The sequence below is a fragment of the Montipora foliosa genome, chromosome 7 (assembly GCF_036669935.1).
Source record: "Montipora foliosa isolate CH-2021 chromosome 7, ASM3666993v2, whole genome shotgun sequence".
Lineage (NCBI taxonomy): Eukaryota > Metazoa > Cnidaria > Anthozoa > Scleractinia > Acroporidae > Montipora > Montipora foliosa.
The window spans coordinates 7920696-7933195 of record NC_090875.1 but is presented as its reverse complement, the minus strand read 5'-3'; the positions used below and the strand labels follow the sequence as shown (position 1 = coordinate 7933195).

General features: G+C 39.9%; 1 protein-coding gene and 1 pseudogene across 1 annotated transcript; one reads left to right on the top strand and one right to left on the bottom strand.

Annotated features, from left to right (window-relative positions):
- Positions 1 to 178: 178 nt before the first annotated feature.
- LOC138009826 (uncharacterized) lies at positions 179 to 1334 on the bottom strand (annotated as a pseudogene).
- Positions 1335 to 3266: 1932 nt separating this feature from the next.
- Positions 3267 to 4226, top strand: LOC138009825 (uncharacterized). Its single transcript, XM_068856822.1, has one exon. The coding sequence runs from the start codon at positions 3267 to 3269 to the stop codon at positions 4224 to 4226; it is 960 nt and encodes a 319-aa protein (XP_068712923.1).
- The last annotated feature ends 8274 nt before the right edge of the window (positions 4227 to 12500 follow it).

Genomic DNA, 12500 nt, shown 5'->3' with positions numbered 1-12500 from the left:
CGTGTGTAAGGTCGAAAGTAAGGCTAGCTTTCAGAGTTTACCTCAGACCTAGTACAGCAATGTTTGATCCTCGCAACTGATTTTCCCAGTCTCTCACTACCATCCTTTCTACATATTGTACAAAATTGCGGGCATTTCTAGAAGAGCTTGAGGCTATAATACCTCTTCGGTGGCCATGTCAGTGACTTTCAAAGAGGCAAATACTTGAATTCCTGAAGCATAACACCATCGTCTTGTCAGGGGGCACAATCAGGACTGCAGCAAATGTTGGGTGCTGGTAATGGTAGCTTGCGAGATAAGATTCAAGGTCTTCAACATTGAAAAAACCCAAGTCTGCAATTAGTTCAATTTTCTGAAATTCTTCGTTGTTGTACTGAAGGACCTCTTTGACTTCCAGGTTTGGTTGTTGCACAGGCACATGAAACAAGCTGTAAATATGGTTTCCTTTGAGAATTAGCTGGCTGTAGAGAGGAATTACCTGTGTAAGATCTTGAAGTGTTTGGGGAATGAAAATTTTACTTTCAAGAAAATGGCATGCAGTTAGCATAGAAATAACTGTACAGGCGTTACTTCCAATCAGACTCCCTGCTATGGTTGATTGGGAAATATTTGGCGGCAGGAACCACTCAGTCACATCCACATGCTGGTTTGTGGTTACAGTTATTTGGTATGTTGGAGCTCGTGGAGTGTTATTCTCTGTGTGGTTTTCCCTGTGCCATGCACAGTTGCATCTGGAGAATCTGTTGCCTGAATTTACTGTGCAGACATTGTTGGGACAAAAATCACATTTAAGTTGTGAACTGTTGGTGGATCTTTTTTGTCCACGAACGGGATGGTGGCATTTTCTGCAGTGTGTGGAGGGAGCTTAGTAATAGCTTCACTTTTGTTGGAAGCTCTTGTGAGTGTTTGGTTATGGCTGGAAGTTGGTAGTGGTTGTGAAGTTGGATTGAGACTTGCAATTTCATGATGAAGCTGTCTTATAACATTTCAAATTCATCTTGCACCATTTCTCTTGCAGTAGTAGTTTCAGTGGGTGAATCTAACCCTGAGTCAGATCCTTCATTTCCATTGTCCTGGCTGACAGCTGGTACTTCAGTACTTGAATTAGGATTAAGAATTGCTTGCTTTGCAATTTGACCAAGTTCTTGAACTTCCTCTTTCAGGAAGTCCTTGCATAAGGGGCACGAATTTAAGCCATTCAAGCAGGTATTGTGGAAGGAATGAAAGCAACCTGTTAAAGACCCTTTGTCACTTACCGTGATGCACCACGCATTGTTTATTATGAAATGTGAGCATTGACCGCAACGAACCCAGATGCATGACCGTGACGGCATTTGTCTACAGCCGCGATCGCGCGAGGTGAGAAACATGGCTTCTGACCTTGAGGAAGAAATGCCGAGTGAATCAGAAAGTTCCCTTGACATCCGCGAATTAGTATCTAGAGACGGCCCTGTAACTTACGACCGCTACAGTTCCTTAGTTGCCGAGGACGAGTCACCTGAAAATCAGGAAAATGTTGACAAAGCCAACGCACGTGTTGAAACTGAAGTGGTGAAAAAATATCCGAATATTCTACTTTTTTACCGGTTGGCTGTGTAAGACATTACAATTTCTCTTGTGTTTACCAAAATATAATGAATGTCTACATATCCACAGTGTTGCAAGTTAAAACAAAATGTAGCAGAAAGAAGACAGCGCGAAGTGCAGGCTGTCCGTGCAGAAATGCAGACAAGAAATGGTCTTCACGTTGCGGATGTGGACAAAAACTCGAGTGTAAGAATGGCAAATATGAGGCTATTGAACGGGAGAATGCACAGAGATTACCCGGTAGTGCATTCGATCGTCACAAAGCAGAAATTCAGCAGTTGGAGGAGGAAATCAAGTTAAATCGTCGATTCCATTGAAACAACTGCAGAAATGTTTCATTTGATATCAATACAAACTCATTCCCATTTTGCCTTGTAGACGTTTGTGGGCAGCCTGTCATCTGCGGCAATGGAAAAACTCCTTATTGAATTGCTTTCTAATGGAAGAGGCAGTTTAGACTACGACAGGAATATTGCTAAAAATTTTGATGACCCCGAACCGGATGATCCATCAGCTGAGGAGGAAGATCTGCCAGAGTGGTGCGTTTGCGGCAACTGTGTTCCAATGGAAAACCCCGAAGAACAAAAATGCTGCGCTCTCCGCAAATGCATAACATCCTATGAACTATTTCAAAACTTATGCCTGGACAGAAATGTTCTCGAGGTTGCTATCAAGGTTAGATGCGACATGAGGGCGGATGATCTAGACTTTAGCACGAACAGCTATCGAAAAGCGGCATATCACCAATACATTTTATGGCGGTATGGGAGGTTAGGGAAGGGCAACAGGCGTGTCTGCCCGTCCTGTGTAGTTCGCATGATTAGAGTGGCATATCCATCAGCGAATGGAAACTACATGGGTGTCCGAGCCAGTTAGAAGTGCTATCAAGGTGAAACCTGCCATTTTCTCCTCGGCTTTAGACAGCAAATTTCCTCCTTGCTGGAACAGGGCATTCGCCTTTGTAAGTTGACTGAATATCTTACCTCTCTACTTTTAAAAATTGCATTGGTTTCGTTTCAAATTGAAATCAGTGGAACCGTTCAACAGGTTGGAAGTTGTAAGTCAAACCTCCTTAGAAATAATGCAAGTTTGTGGCCCAGAAATGCAGCTAAATGCATTTGCAGGCAGCTTGCAAATCCACCTGCTGCTTTTCTAGACCTCAAAATGTACACTACTCTTAGGCCCTGTTTATGCATCGCATTTAATGACACGTATTTAATTGATGAATTTTTTTCGTCTGGGAGACGAAATTGAATGTCAGTTCATTTTAGACGTCGAATATAATTTTCGATGTCGTTTTGTGCCTGCATTGACTTTTATCAGGGGAGAACTTCCAAAAAAAACATGGTGGCCTTCAGAGAGGCAGTAATGCTAAAGATTGCTCTGGCGAGGCGAAGGGGTAGGAATTTGTCTTTTCAGATGGCAACACTTGTAGCAGTAAGACGAAAATTCAGGCTTCGACTGCTAGCTTTATTATGTTTATTACTGCAGCAAGTGGGAGAAGAAGAGGAACGTTTTCGTAGTATCGGAAGGTGTGAGAGAAATGCTGGGTGGTGGGAAATGGTGTGGTCAACTTACGACAATTCAAGATTCACGAAAACCTTTCGTGTGACGCGCCAACGTTTTGCTATATACTAGAGAATATCAGGCAGGATATCACAAAGGATCAGCTGACTCAAATGCCAATTTCTCCGGAGTTCAGATTAGCAATATGTCTTTATCGGCTTGGAAGGGGTGATTACCTGTACACAATAGCAGAATTGTTTGGCGTTGGGCTAGCAACTATCCATGTCATTGTTATGGAAGTCTGCGAGGCAATCGTTAAAAACTTGTGGAAGAAGGCAGTGACAAATCATTTCCCAACTTCTGAACAGGATTTTACAGAAGTCATGGTAGACATGAACCAGCTTTGGCAATTTCCTTGGTGTTGGGGAGCAATTGATGGTTGCCACATCCCAATTCAGTGCCCACCTGGTGGAGAGGAAGCTTGCAAAGAGTACCATAACTTTAAAAACTTTTTCTCAATTGTTATGATGGCCATTGTCGATGCTGCAGCAAGATTCATGTGGGTCAGCGTAGGTTTTCCAGGTAACTCACATGACTCGATTATTTTTCAGTCTACACTGCTATGGAGTGATATCACGGAAAAGAAAGTGATCCCCGAAATATCACAGAACATTCAAGGAACAGACATTTATCCTTTGATTCTAGGGGATTCAGCTTTCCCTTTTCGTATTTGGTTGATGAAACCTTACTCCAATGCTGTTGTGAGTGCTGAACAGCACTATCTTAACTACCGCCTCAGCAGGGCAAGGATGGTATCAGAAAGGGCTTTTGGCCAGCTGAAGAGTCGATGGAGAGTTCTCTACCGTAAATCATCTTGTCAACCTGATGCCGTTAAATGCATTGCATTAGTATGTGTTGTTCTTCACAATGTTTGTATAGACGTGAGTGATTCACTACCATCACAGTTGGATTTAACAGAGCATCCAGCACAACATGGGAGAAGAAGCACGAGGGAGGTCAGAGAACTGCTGATGATGAGAAACTGTACCGTGAAGAAGGATAAATCACATCATGCAGAAGAGATAAGAAAAGCACTTCTCGACAAATTTTGGGAAGAGAAAGAAGAGCAGTAATCTGTCAGCACTAACTTTTCTGTTTTTGCGAGATTTTCAGAAGGAGCTAAAAAGTTAAAGTGTCTTAGATTTGCTTTTAAATTTTTGCTGTTTGCCAAGTGGGGATTTTTTATTGGCAAGGGAGTTTGCTTGATATAGTTATGAAATAAAGGGAGCATTCTTCAATGAGGGGGTGGGACTTCCACTAAAAAGTATGCAACACATCATGATTGTCAACATGTTGTTACACTTGTTGAACCACTGAATTAAGCCATTTGAGTATAGGGCATTTTCAAGAAGTACCATAATACTCTTTTTTCCCTCCATAACTTTGCATAAGCAATGTTTTCAATATAACTTACAGCATCTGGTGAGAGTTTACAGCCCACAAGAAATTGAAAACAATGCTCATGCAAAATATGGGAAGGGCAAAAAAAATTATGGTATTTTTGAAAGTTGAATTTTCAATTTAGGGTGAAATAATGTACAAACACTTTAAGCATATTACCCTTAAGTATATTATTAACAACCTGTATGAGGAATTGTTCCACGGGACTTCTGAGTAAGGGTGATTATACTTTGATGAATAAATAGTGTGTGGTTTCACAAACAAAAAAATTCTGAAAGCAATGACAGTAAAATCATGACAGTTGGTATGGTGTGTCTGTTGTAGATTAAACCTGTTCTTATATGTAAACCCGTTTTTAACCTAGGTTGAGTCAGAATTTCCTTTGTCTCCTAACTCTAATTACTCATCATCATGAATAATTTGGGATGAGAAACAAAGGAAACTCCAGTTTAACCTGAGAACAGATTTTACCTACGACATGTTTACCGTTTGACAAGGACTTAGGAAACAAACATGGGTACACTGTATGTTAGCCAAACTTTATTGTAGCTTTATAACTATTTTGAGTTCTTTAAAATGTCAACTTTGCAACAGATGTTTGTTAATGAATCAAACTGAAACATATGAACAAAGACCTCCAATGTTGTTTAGGGAGTATTTACTCTCCAAAACCACTGTTTTCATGAGAAGCTTATTATCAAAATAAGCCTAAACCAAGTAGAAAATGCAACAAAAAAATGGATCTTGCAGTTTTTGTTCAACAGATTCTCAAACATGCAAATGTCAGAAAACCAGAGTCAATAAAAGTATTGAGTGAAACCATCAGCAGTCTCAGGGGGGTACATAATCCCTGTCTGAGTCTGGTTTCCAAGCACACCATTGTTGGAAAACATAGGTGTGCTGCTATATGCACCATGATGTTGATATTGTTGGAAGGGTTGCTGACCTGAACCCAACAGTATGTCCAAATACCTTTTCTCTTGTTCTCTTGCTAGTTTCATCTCCTCATGAATGCTTTCCAAGAGCTGTTTTGTTGGCTCATTTTCAATTACAGATCTTATTAAATCTACAGTTGATGCAATTTGGTCTGATTTATGTTTTCTACCCTTCCTCTTAACTGGTACAAACATGCTCTTCTCAGGGGGCTCCTTTGTACTATCTTCGACGGGACTGCAATCACTGCTCCCATGCTCGATGATTTCTTTGGCACTACTCTCATTGGCTGAAGGTTCACGAGCTTGCTCAGGCTGACATGAATCACGTGACTTTACTATAGGGTAGAGTAGGTCGAACCACTTCCCATATCCTTTCTCATCAGTCAGCCTCTTCACTCCACTTGCTGTCTTTACAGTAACACAGATCCTCTTGCATGTGGCTACACATGAATCTTCATATTGTTCGTTCAGTTTATTTAACACAGACTGATAAGCCTCAGTGTTGTATGCTTTCTTGGTGTTCGTGAAAACCAGCTTCCGAAGAATGTTCTCGTCATTGACGATTATGTTCACCATGTCAGTCACCTGGATCTCCAACCACGTTGCTTTTCTACCACGCTTCCCTTTTACCGCGGTTTCCTCGGGGCTCTCGCTATGACCATCTTCATTCTGCTTTCTGCGTTTTTTGTTGGGGACCGGTGGCTCCTTTTCCTCGCTGTCACTGCTTAAATCTGAACCTTGATCATTCAGTTTTGATCGCGAAGATGTTTCATCTACCAAATTTGCCGAGATAGATGCTTCTGGGCTACAAGGAGTGGATGTTCGTGTATAAATTCTTGCACAAAGAAGACAGTACCCAACTCGCTTTCCCGGCTCCCATCCCTCCGCCTCTTCATCCAGTTCAGCCACAGAGCATTCCAAACGAACACATACAGGTCTGTCACATGAAATACAACTGTATTTCGTTTTAGCCTCGCATGACCAACAAGTCTGACTCAACGTTTTTCGGAAAAGGGCTCCAGCAGTCGCCATGTTTTCTATTTTCAAGGGAACTCTTCTCCCCTCACGCATGCCATGCACGTGAACACTGGGAGCGTGGGCTCAAAATTAGCCGGTGGAATAATTTATGTCGTCGAAAAATGATGTATGCATTTACTTGGACACGACTGAAAAAGCAACGTATAAAACTGACACGCATTTCAGACGTTGTATCCGTCTGGGGCACACAGATAAAACGTCTGAACGAATATAATTTAACAGGAGCAATTCAGTTCGTTTTATACGTCGCTTTACTGTCGAAGAAAATTGCTGGAATTAAATTCGTGTGAATTAAATTAGTCTCTAATGCGACGTATAAACAGGGCCTTAGACTTCAGCATACTGATAACCACCTTTTCATTGGTACCTATGTACCTATTTATAAAGTTTGAGCTTATGATATGAAACATCATATAGTTAAATAATATTTTCAGTTCTTGACTGGACCTTGTCATTCCAAAACTCATTGATTCCTTTCAACTTTAAGTCAGATTTTTATATTGTTCAACCAGCAGAACACGCCAGCTTAACTATCCAAGTATAAAATACTGTTTCGTTTAGGAAAATCATGCCTTTATAGTCATGTAGGACTATTTACCTTGGTGAGCATGAGTTGGCATACTTGCTACCCCAGCTCCCACCCCCCCCCCCCCTCCATCTCTCCTAAACATAAACAAACAGAAGCTGAACAAATAGGGCCAGTCATTATTATTGTGCGCCAGTTATTGTGCAAAATCGGCCATGCTGGGTTGCAAGGGACACAGCAGGACATTCAGAACTATGCACTTTGCTCCAGTCAAACTTTGCCTTTGATGTCCCGCTAAGGCCCAGCATGCCTGGCTTCGCCATTCAAAGGGCCTATTCCACAAATAGGTTACTAAAACTTATGCTGCGAAAATGATCATATAGAGCATTTTCACATGATGTCACGGCAGCCACAGTGGTGTTCCAAAATAATAAAATGGCGGCCATGTTTCTGTTCCAAACCAATCCTTTGAGATTTGAACTCTTTTCTGATGTGAACACTTTCTTTTGTTCCAAACATTTGCATAGGTGATGGCCACGAGAGTGAAAATGCTCTATATGGAAAGAAGAATAGAAAATAGCTGTTGGAAATTGGTGTCAATTCATTTATTGAAACAAACATGTGTCCATGCTTATATAATAATCTCTCTAAAGGTAATGGGTGGGGTAAATGACTGTATATCATAGCACCAAGAAATTAGAGATGAGAATTATTGTACAAGTTACTGAGAAAAACACATTCTATTTGTTAATAAACTTGGTTTGGTTTAGCTGTATTTTGTTTACAAAGTGATTCATATTTTACCATGCAGTTGCAACGCACTTGTGAAACCTGTGTTTCCATGAAAGATAATTTCAATAAGAACCCTATGCTTCTGAGTATAAGTTAATTTTAAGAGTGACCTTAAATAGTCTACAATTTTGTCGATTTTCCTTTTTTGGGCCATATCTGGCCAATCTAAATTTAACTAGTTCCTTAGTTTCCGTGGGCTGTTTCATTGCAATGCTTGGTGGCAGACGCTTAGGGTGGTTGGCAGGCTTTGCAACAAATCGTCTTACAGATCCCTTGTCATCATGGCGGCGTTTCAATACACTTGATAAAAGGAAAGGAAGGTACTTGTATTCTTTGTCTACCTTCACTGGCTCAGCATGCCATTTCTTAGTCCGTTTGCTGTACTTTCTAGCATACTTAAATTTTCCATCGGCAGTTTTTGCATGAGGTCGAAACACATGCATGTTATGGTCTATTGCTGCCAGAGTAACCCTTGCCATAAACACTAAGTACCTGTTAAAGAAAAAAAAAACAAAATCAAATCTTCTTTCAAAATTATTCTTTGTGTCCAGCTGAAGAAGAAATGTGCTGTAGCTTTTGAAAAGTCTTGATATGGTAAATACTAGTATCTTATCACCGAGTGCAAATGTCTCTGAAGTACAAGTATGGTTGTTCTGCATTAATTTACTTACTCAAATGCATTTCTCTTTGGTGCATACTTTGTCATCATGGAGTTGAAATTCTCCAGATCACTGGTGTGTCTGTCAAGCAGTTATAGAAGAATTAAATTGATATTTGCAAGAACAATGCTAAGACATTGAAATTGCTGTTGAATTTTGTCATAAATTTAAAACAGTCCTTTACAATGTCTTGTCCAGGTAATTATCCTTTTCGGGAAAAAAAAATTTCAATTTTGAAAGTGCTTTTTTCCATTGAAACCAGAATGGGGTGAACAGTATAAAATTCCGAGGACAACCAAGTGTTCACATACAAAGTCATAATATTATTATTTACTGTACTAAAATTAACAACACAAATATATTTTAAAACTAGACCCTCCGTGAGGGTACACTGGGTTGCCTGTGGTACGTGCAGCATTCCACGCAATTTTTTTCAAGTTGGGGGGGGGGGGGTTGGGGTCACTCAGAAGTCATACCAGAAGTCATACCAGCAGAGGCCCTTTGGCTCACAGGTCCTCACACGTTCGTACGACAAAACAGATCCTTTTCTGAGGTTAAAAACCTGGCAACCGGCCTATTAATTAATCATTTGTCAGAAAGAACAAATTCCTGTCTTCTTTAAAAAAAATTGACACGCATTGCTTACGTGTGGTAGTGAAGTAACACAGCAATTTATTCCATAATGTCAACTGAGCTGTGTGTTGTCTTCCAGGAGATTCAAGTTGTCCTTGCGTAACTGTAGCTCTAACAGGGCATGATATTGTTTTGGTATTGTCTATCATTGTAGTGCCATGGTAGAAGTCTTGGGTAAATAGCCTGAGAAGACATGTGGTTACTAGCAAAGTACTGAGCCCAGAAAGATTGAAGAAAATAAATGGGAAGTTAAAAACATTGTCTTCTGGGATGACATGTTGACAGTTGTCTTTGCGTAATATGTAGGTCTAACAGTACACGATATTGTTTTGGTATTGTCTATCATTGTAGCGCCATGGTAGAAGTCTTAGATAAATAGCCCCTTGAGAAGACATGTGGTTACTAGCAAAGTACTGAACCCAGAGAGACTGAAGAAAATAAAAGGGAATCGAGAAACATTGGCTTCTGGGCTGACATGTTGATCATGCAACTTCTTTCCACCCCAAGTGTAAGCATGCACTGACAGCATCTGACAGCTTTGTAAACAAAAGTTGAAAGCTGAAGTTATTTCCTAGGAGTTCGGCGGGGTTAGTATCTGGATGGGCGACCTAAGAAATATACCACTCAGTAACAGAAGCATAGGGCCGAAAATTCTATTTTAATGCTATCAAATGCGAACCAAGCAAGATACAGATTTTGTTAGCTTGCTTTATGCAAAACAAATATTGATGTAAAAGTAAATAAATATGGATACACAATTTTTAAGAAGAGCAGAAGGAAGTTTCAGGACGGTCGATCGAGCATAAAATATTTTGCCATCGGTAACAAAATCTACGACATGAAAACAACATTAATTTTGAACCACGAATATAGAAAGTTACCATCAGCGAAAAACAGTTTGGGAGATTTTAGTTGTTTTGTTGTAATTGTACAAGTTTGGCTGCACTGAGTAAATCGCACATCGAATTCAGCGGGCGCAGTGATCAAGTTACCGCGTTATTTTACCGCGGCATGTTTACTCGTGAAACAGTGAAGCATCCGTGTCAAATGATGCCAAGCTACCGGGTTTTTGTTTTTTTTAGTTTTCTTTTTCTTTCGATTGTTATAAATTTTGACAAGAAATGTGCGAATTCAACGCAAAGATCACAATCGCCCAACTCTCAGAGGTTGACCATTGTTTCTGGAAAATCAAAAATTTACTCTCCAAGACAAGGGTTATTTATCACCAGGTAATTCCATCGTTTTGGTAATAGCAGCTACTTTATTATTCATCAGCGTCACAATCTTTTGCCGATTTTGGGGGTCATTTTGTTGAAATTCAAGCACGCTTCAAACAGACCTGTTTATTTTCGTGACTTATGCGTTACCACAAAAATTCTCCCCGTATCACATTTGAACACATGTATGCAAATTTGCTAAGCTCAAAAATTACACAACATAATAAATTTACAAAAGCTGGAAATTTCACAGAAATATTTTCCACCGAAACATTTCTTGAAACAAGCAACATATTTGCTATAAGAGGCAAGAAACTCTTCCTATTTCAGTTGCGTGCGTGCAAGCGAAACACTCAATCACAAAGCATGTGCAATTAAATAAATTTCTTACAGTTCACATTCAACCCTTTTCGAAAGAACCTTGACCGTAAATAATAAAGCACAAAAGAGACAAGCTTTCATTCAAGTAATTTTTCACTGTCACATTTCCAATTTTTTTTAACCTTTGCAGAGTTGAGTACAAAATGAATGTTACTTGCCAGACAAACAGGCAAACTTTAAATAGATGCGACTTCAGTAAACACTGTGAGACACACAACAGAGATCACAGATCTACTTGTGGTGTTCGATTCCTTCTCTGTCTTTGTTGAACCCGTAAGTTACCAGAGAAATTTCCATTTGGTTTCAGTGTTGTACGTAACACCACCTTGGCAAAATATTAGAAGTACAGCATATTTTGATTTCGGCTCGACGGGCGAAAGATTCACACTGTCGAAGTCCATTACTCGTCGCTTTTTTAAGATTCCAGATCTTTATGTTTCACCGCCTGTCTGGACGTTCCATTCTTGAGCTCCATGTGGGTATATTTTCTTTAAAGATGTACTAAAAAGCCATTCGCGTTACAATGACTTTCGACGCCATTACAGGTTAATTGTGCAGAGCAAGCTACGCATTACCCCAGCCCCCTCAAACCTAACAAAATACCCACAGAAGACCCTATGCACAAAGACACCACTTAGCAGGGGAGTGACAGGCAAGACCTTTCCCGACACGGAAAATAAAAAAACCCATGAAATGAAACCGAGATTCCGACTGGGTTTGGCAACCCAGTAATAAATTCATTTACATCCAGTAACATGATGAACCACTCCAAGCCATTTGCTCTTCACATGTAGATTAGAGTAGAATTAGAAGGAAAATTAAACAAAAGTTAATCAACATGAGCAATGGTAGGATTACATCAAAGAAGAACAAAGGCAATTTTATGTCAAACACTCATGAAGGAGGTGGTATTTCCCAGAAGTCTTGATGATTAAGGACAATAGGGATTTCATAGGAATGGTCAATCTGTACGTTAATTTGCCATGATGATCAGTCTTATCCCAAATTATCCCAAAGCCTGCTTTTCTTACAGTCAGTACCAAGAGAGTAAAATTTGGCCATTTCAGATTTTTTCTCAGTTTGCATTTGACATAGATGAGGAAAAGTTTGACAATAGGGCCGTTTATAGGAGAGAAAATAAGCCGCAGCTCACATAAGACGCTTAAAGAACTATTTATACAGCCCAAAATCCCTCGGCCAGGATAAGCCGCAGCTTGAGCTAGCTTTAAACGTAGATTTTGTACCATTTATACAGGGTGTTCGTGTCATATGTAAACTGCGGCCAGAGTAAGCCGCGGCTTATTTTCTTTCGTATAAACGGCCCTAATGTGTCTTTCCACCAGCAGGAAATACAAAACAAGTCTTGGTATTTTACACAAAATTTCTATCTACCTTCAACTTTTCCACATTGTTATCACATGATTGACAACAATGCCAGAAGTGATTCCGAATGGGTTCTATCCACTGGCCAATGTCATCACAATTCTTTACTTTGGATGCCTATAGCAAAGACACACAAAGAGAGCTTATTTTACTTTGCAGTTTCTTGTGGAGAGTGTTCATTCACAACTTGGGTAAAATTAGCATTTACTGCACCAAACCTAAACAAATTTGTGATGGACAGCTTGTCCCATAATGCCATTTTTGCAAGGAAAGCAATTGTGACCAAAAGGTGAATAGCTAAAAAAAATAAAATCAACCCAAATCAAAATATAATTCAAGAACCATACATGAAGACATGGATACATCTAACAAAAAAACAGAA

Coding starts and splice junctions, on each gene's coding strand:
- LOC138009825 (XM_068856822.1), top strand. CDS start 3,267: ATGCCAATTTCTCCGGAGTTCAGATTAGCAATATGTCTTTATCGGCTT.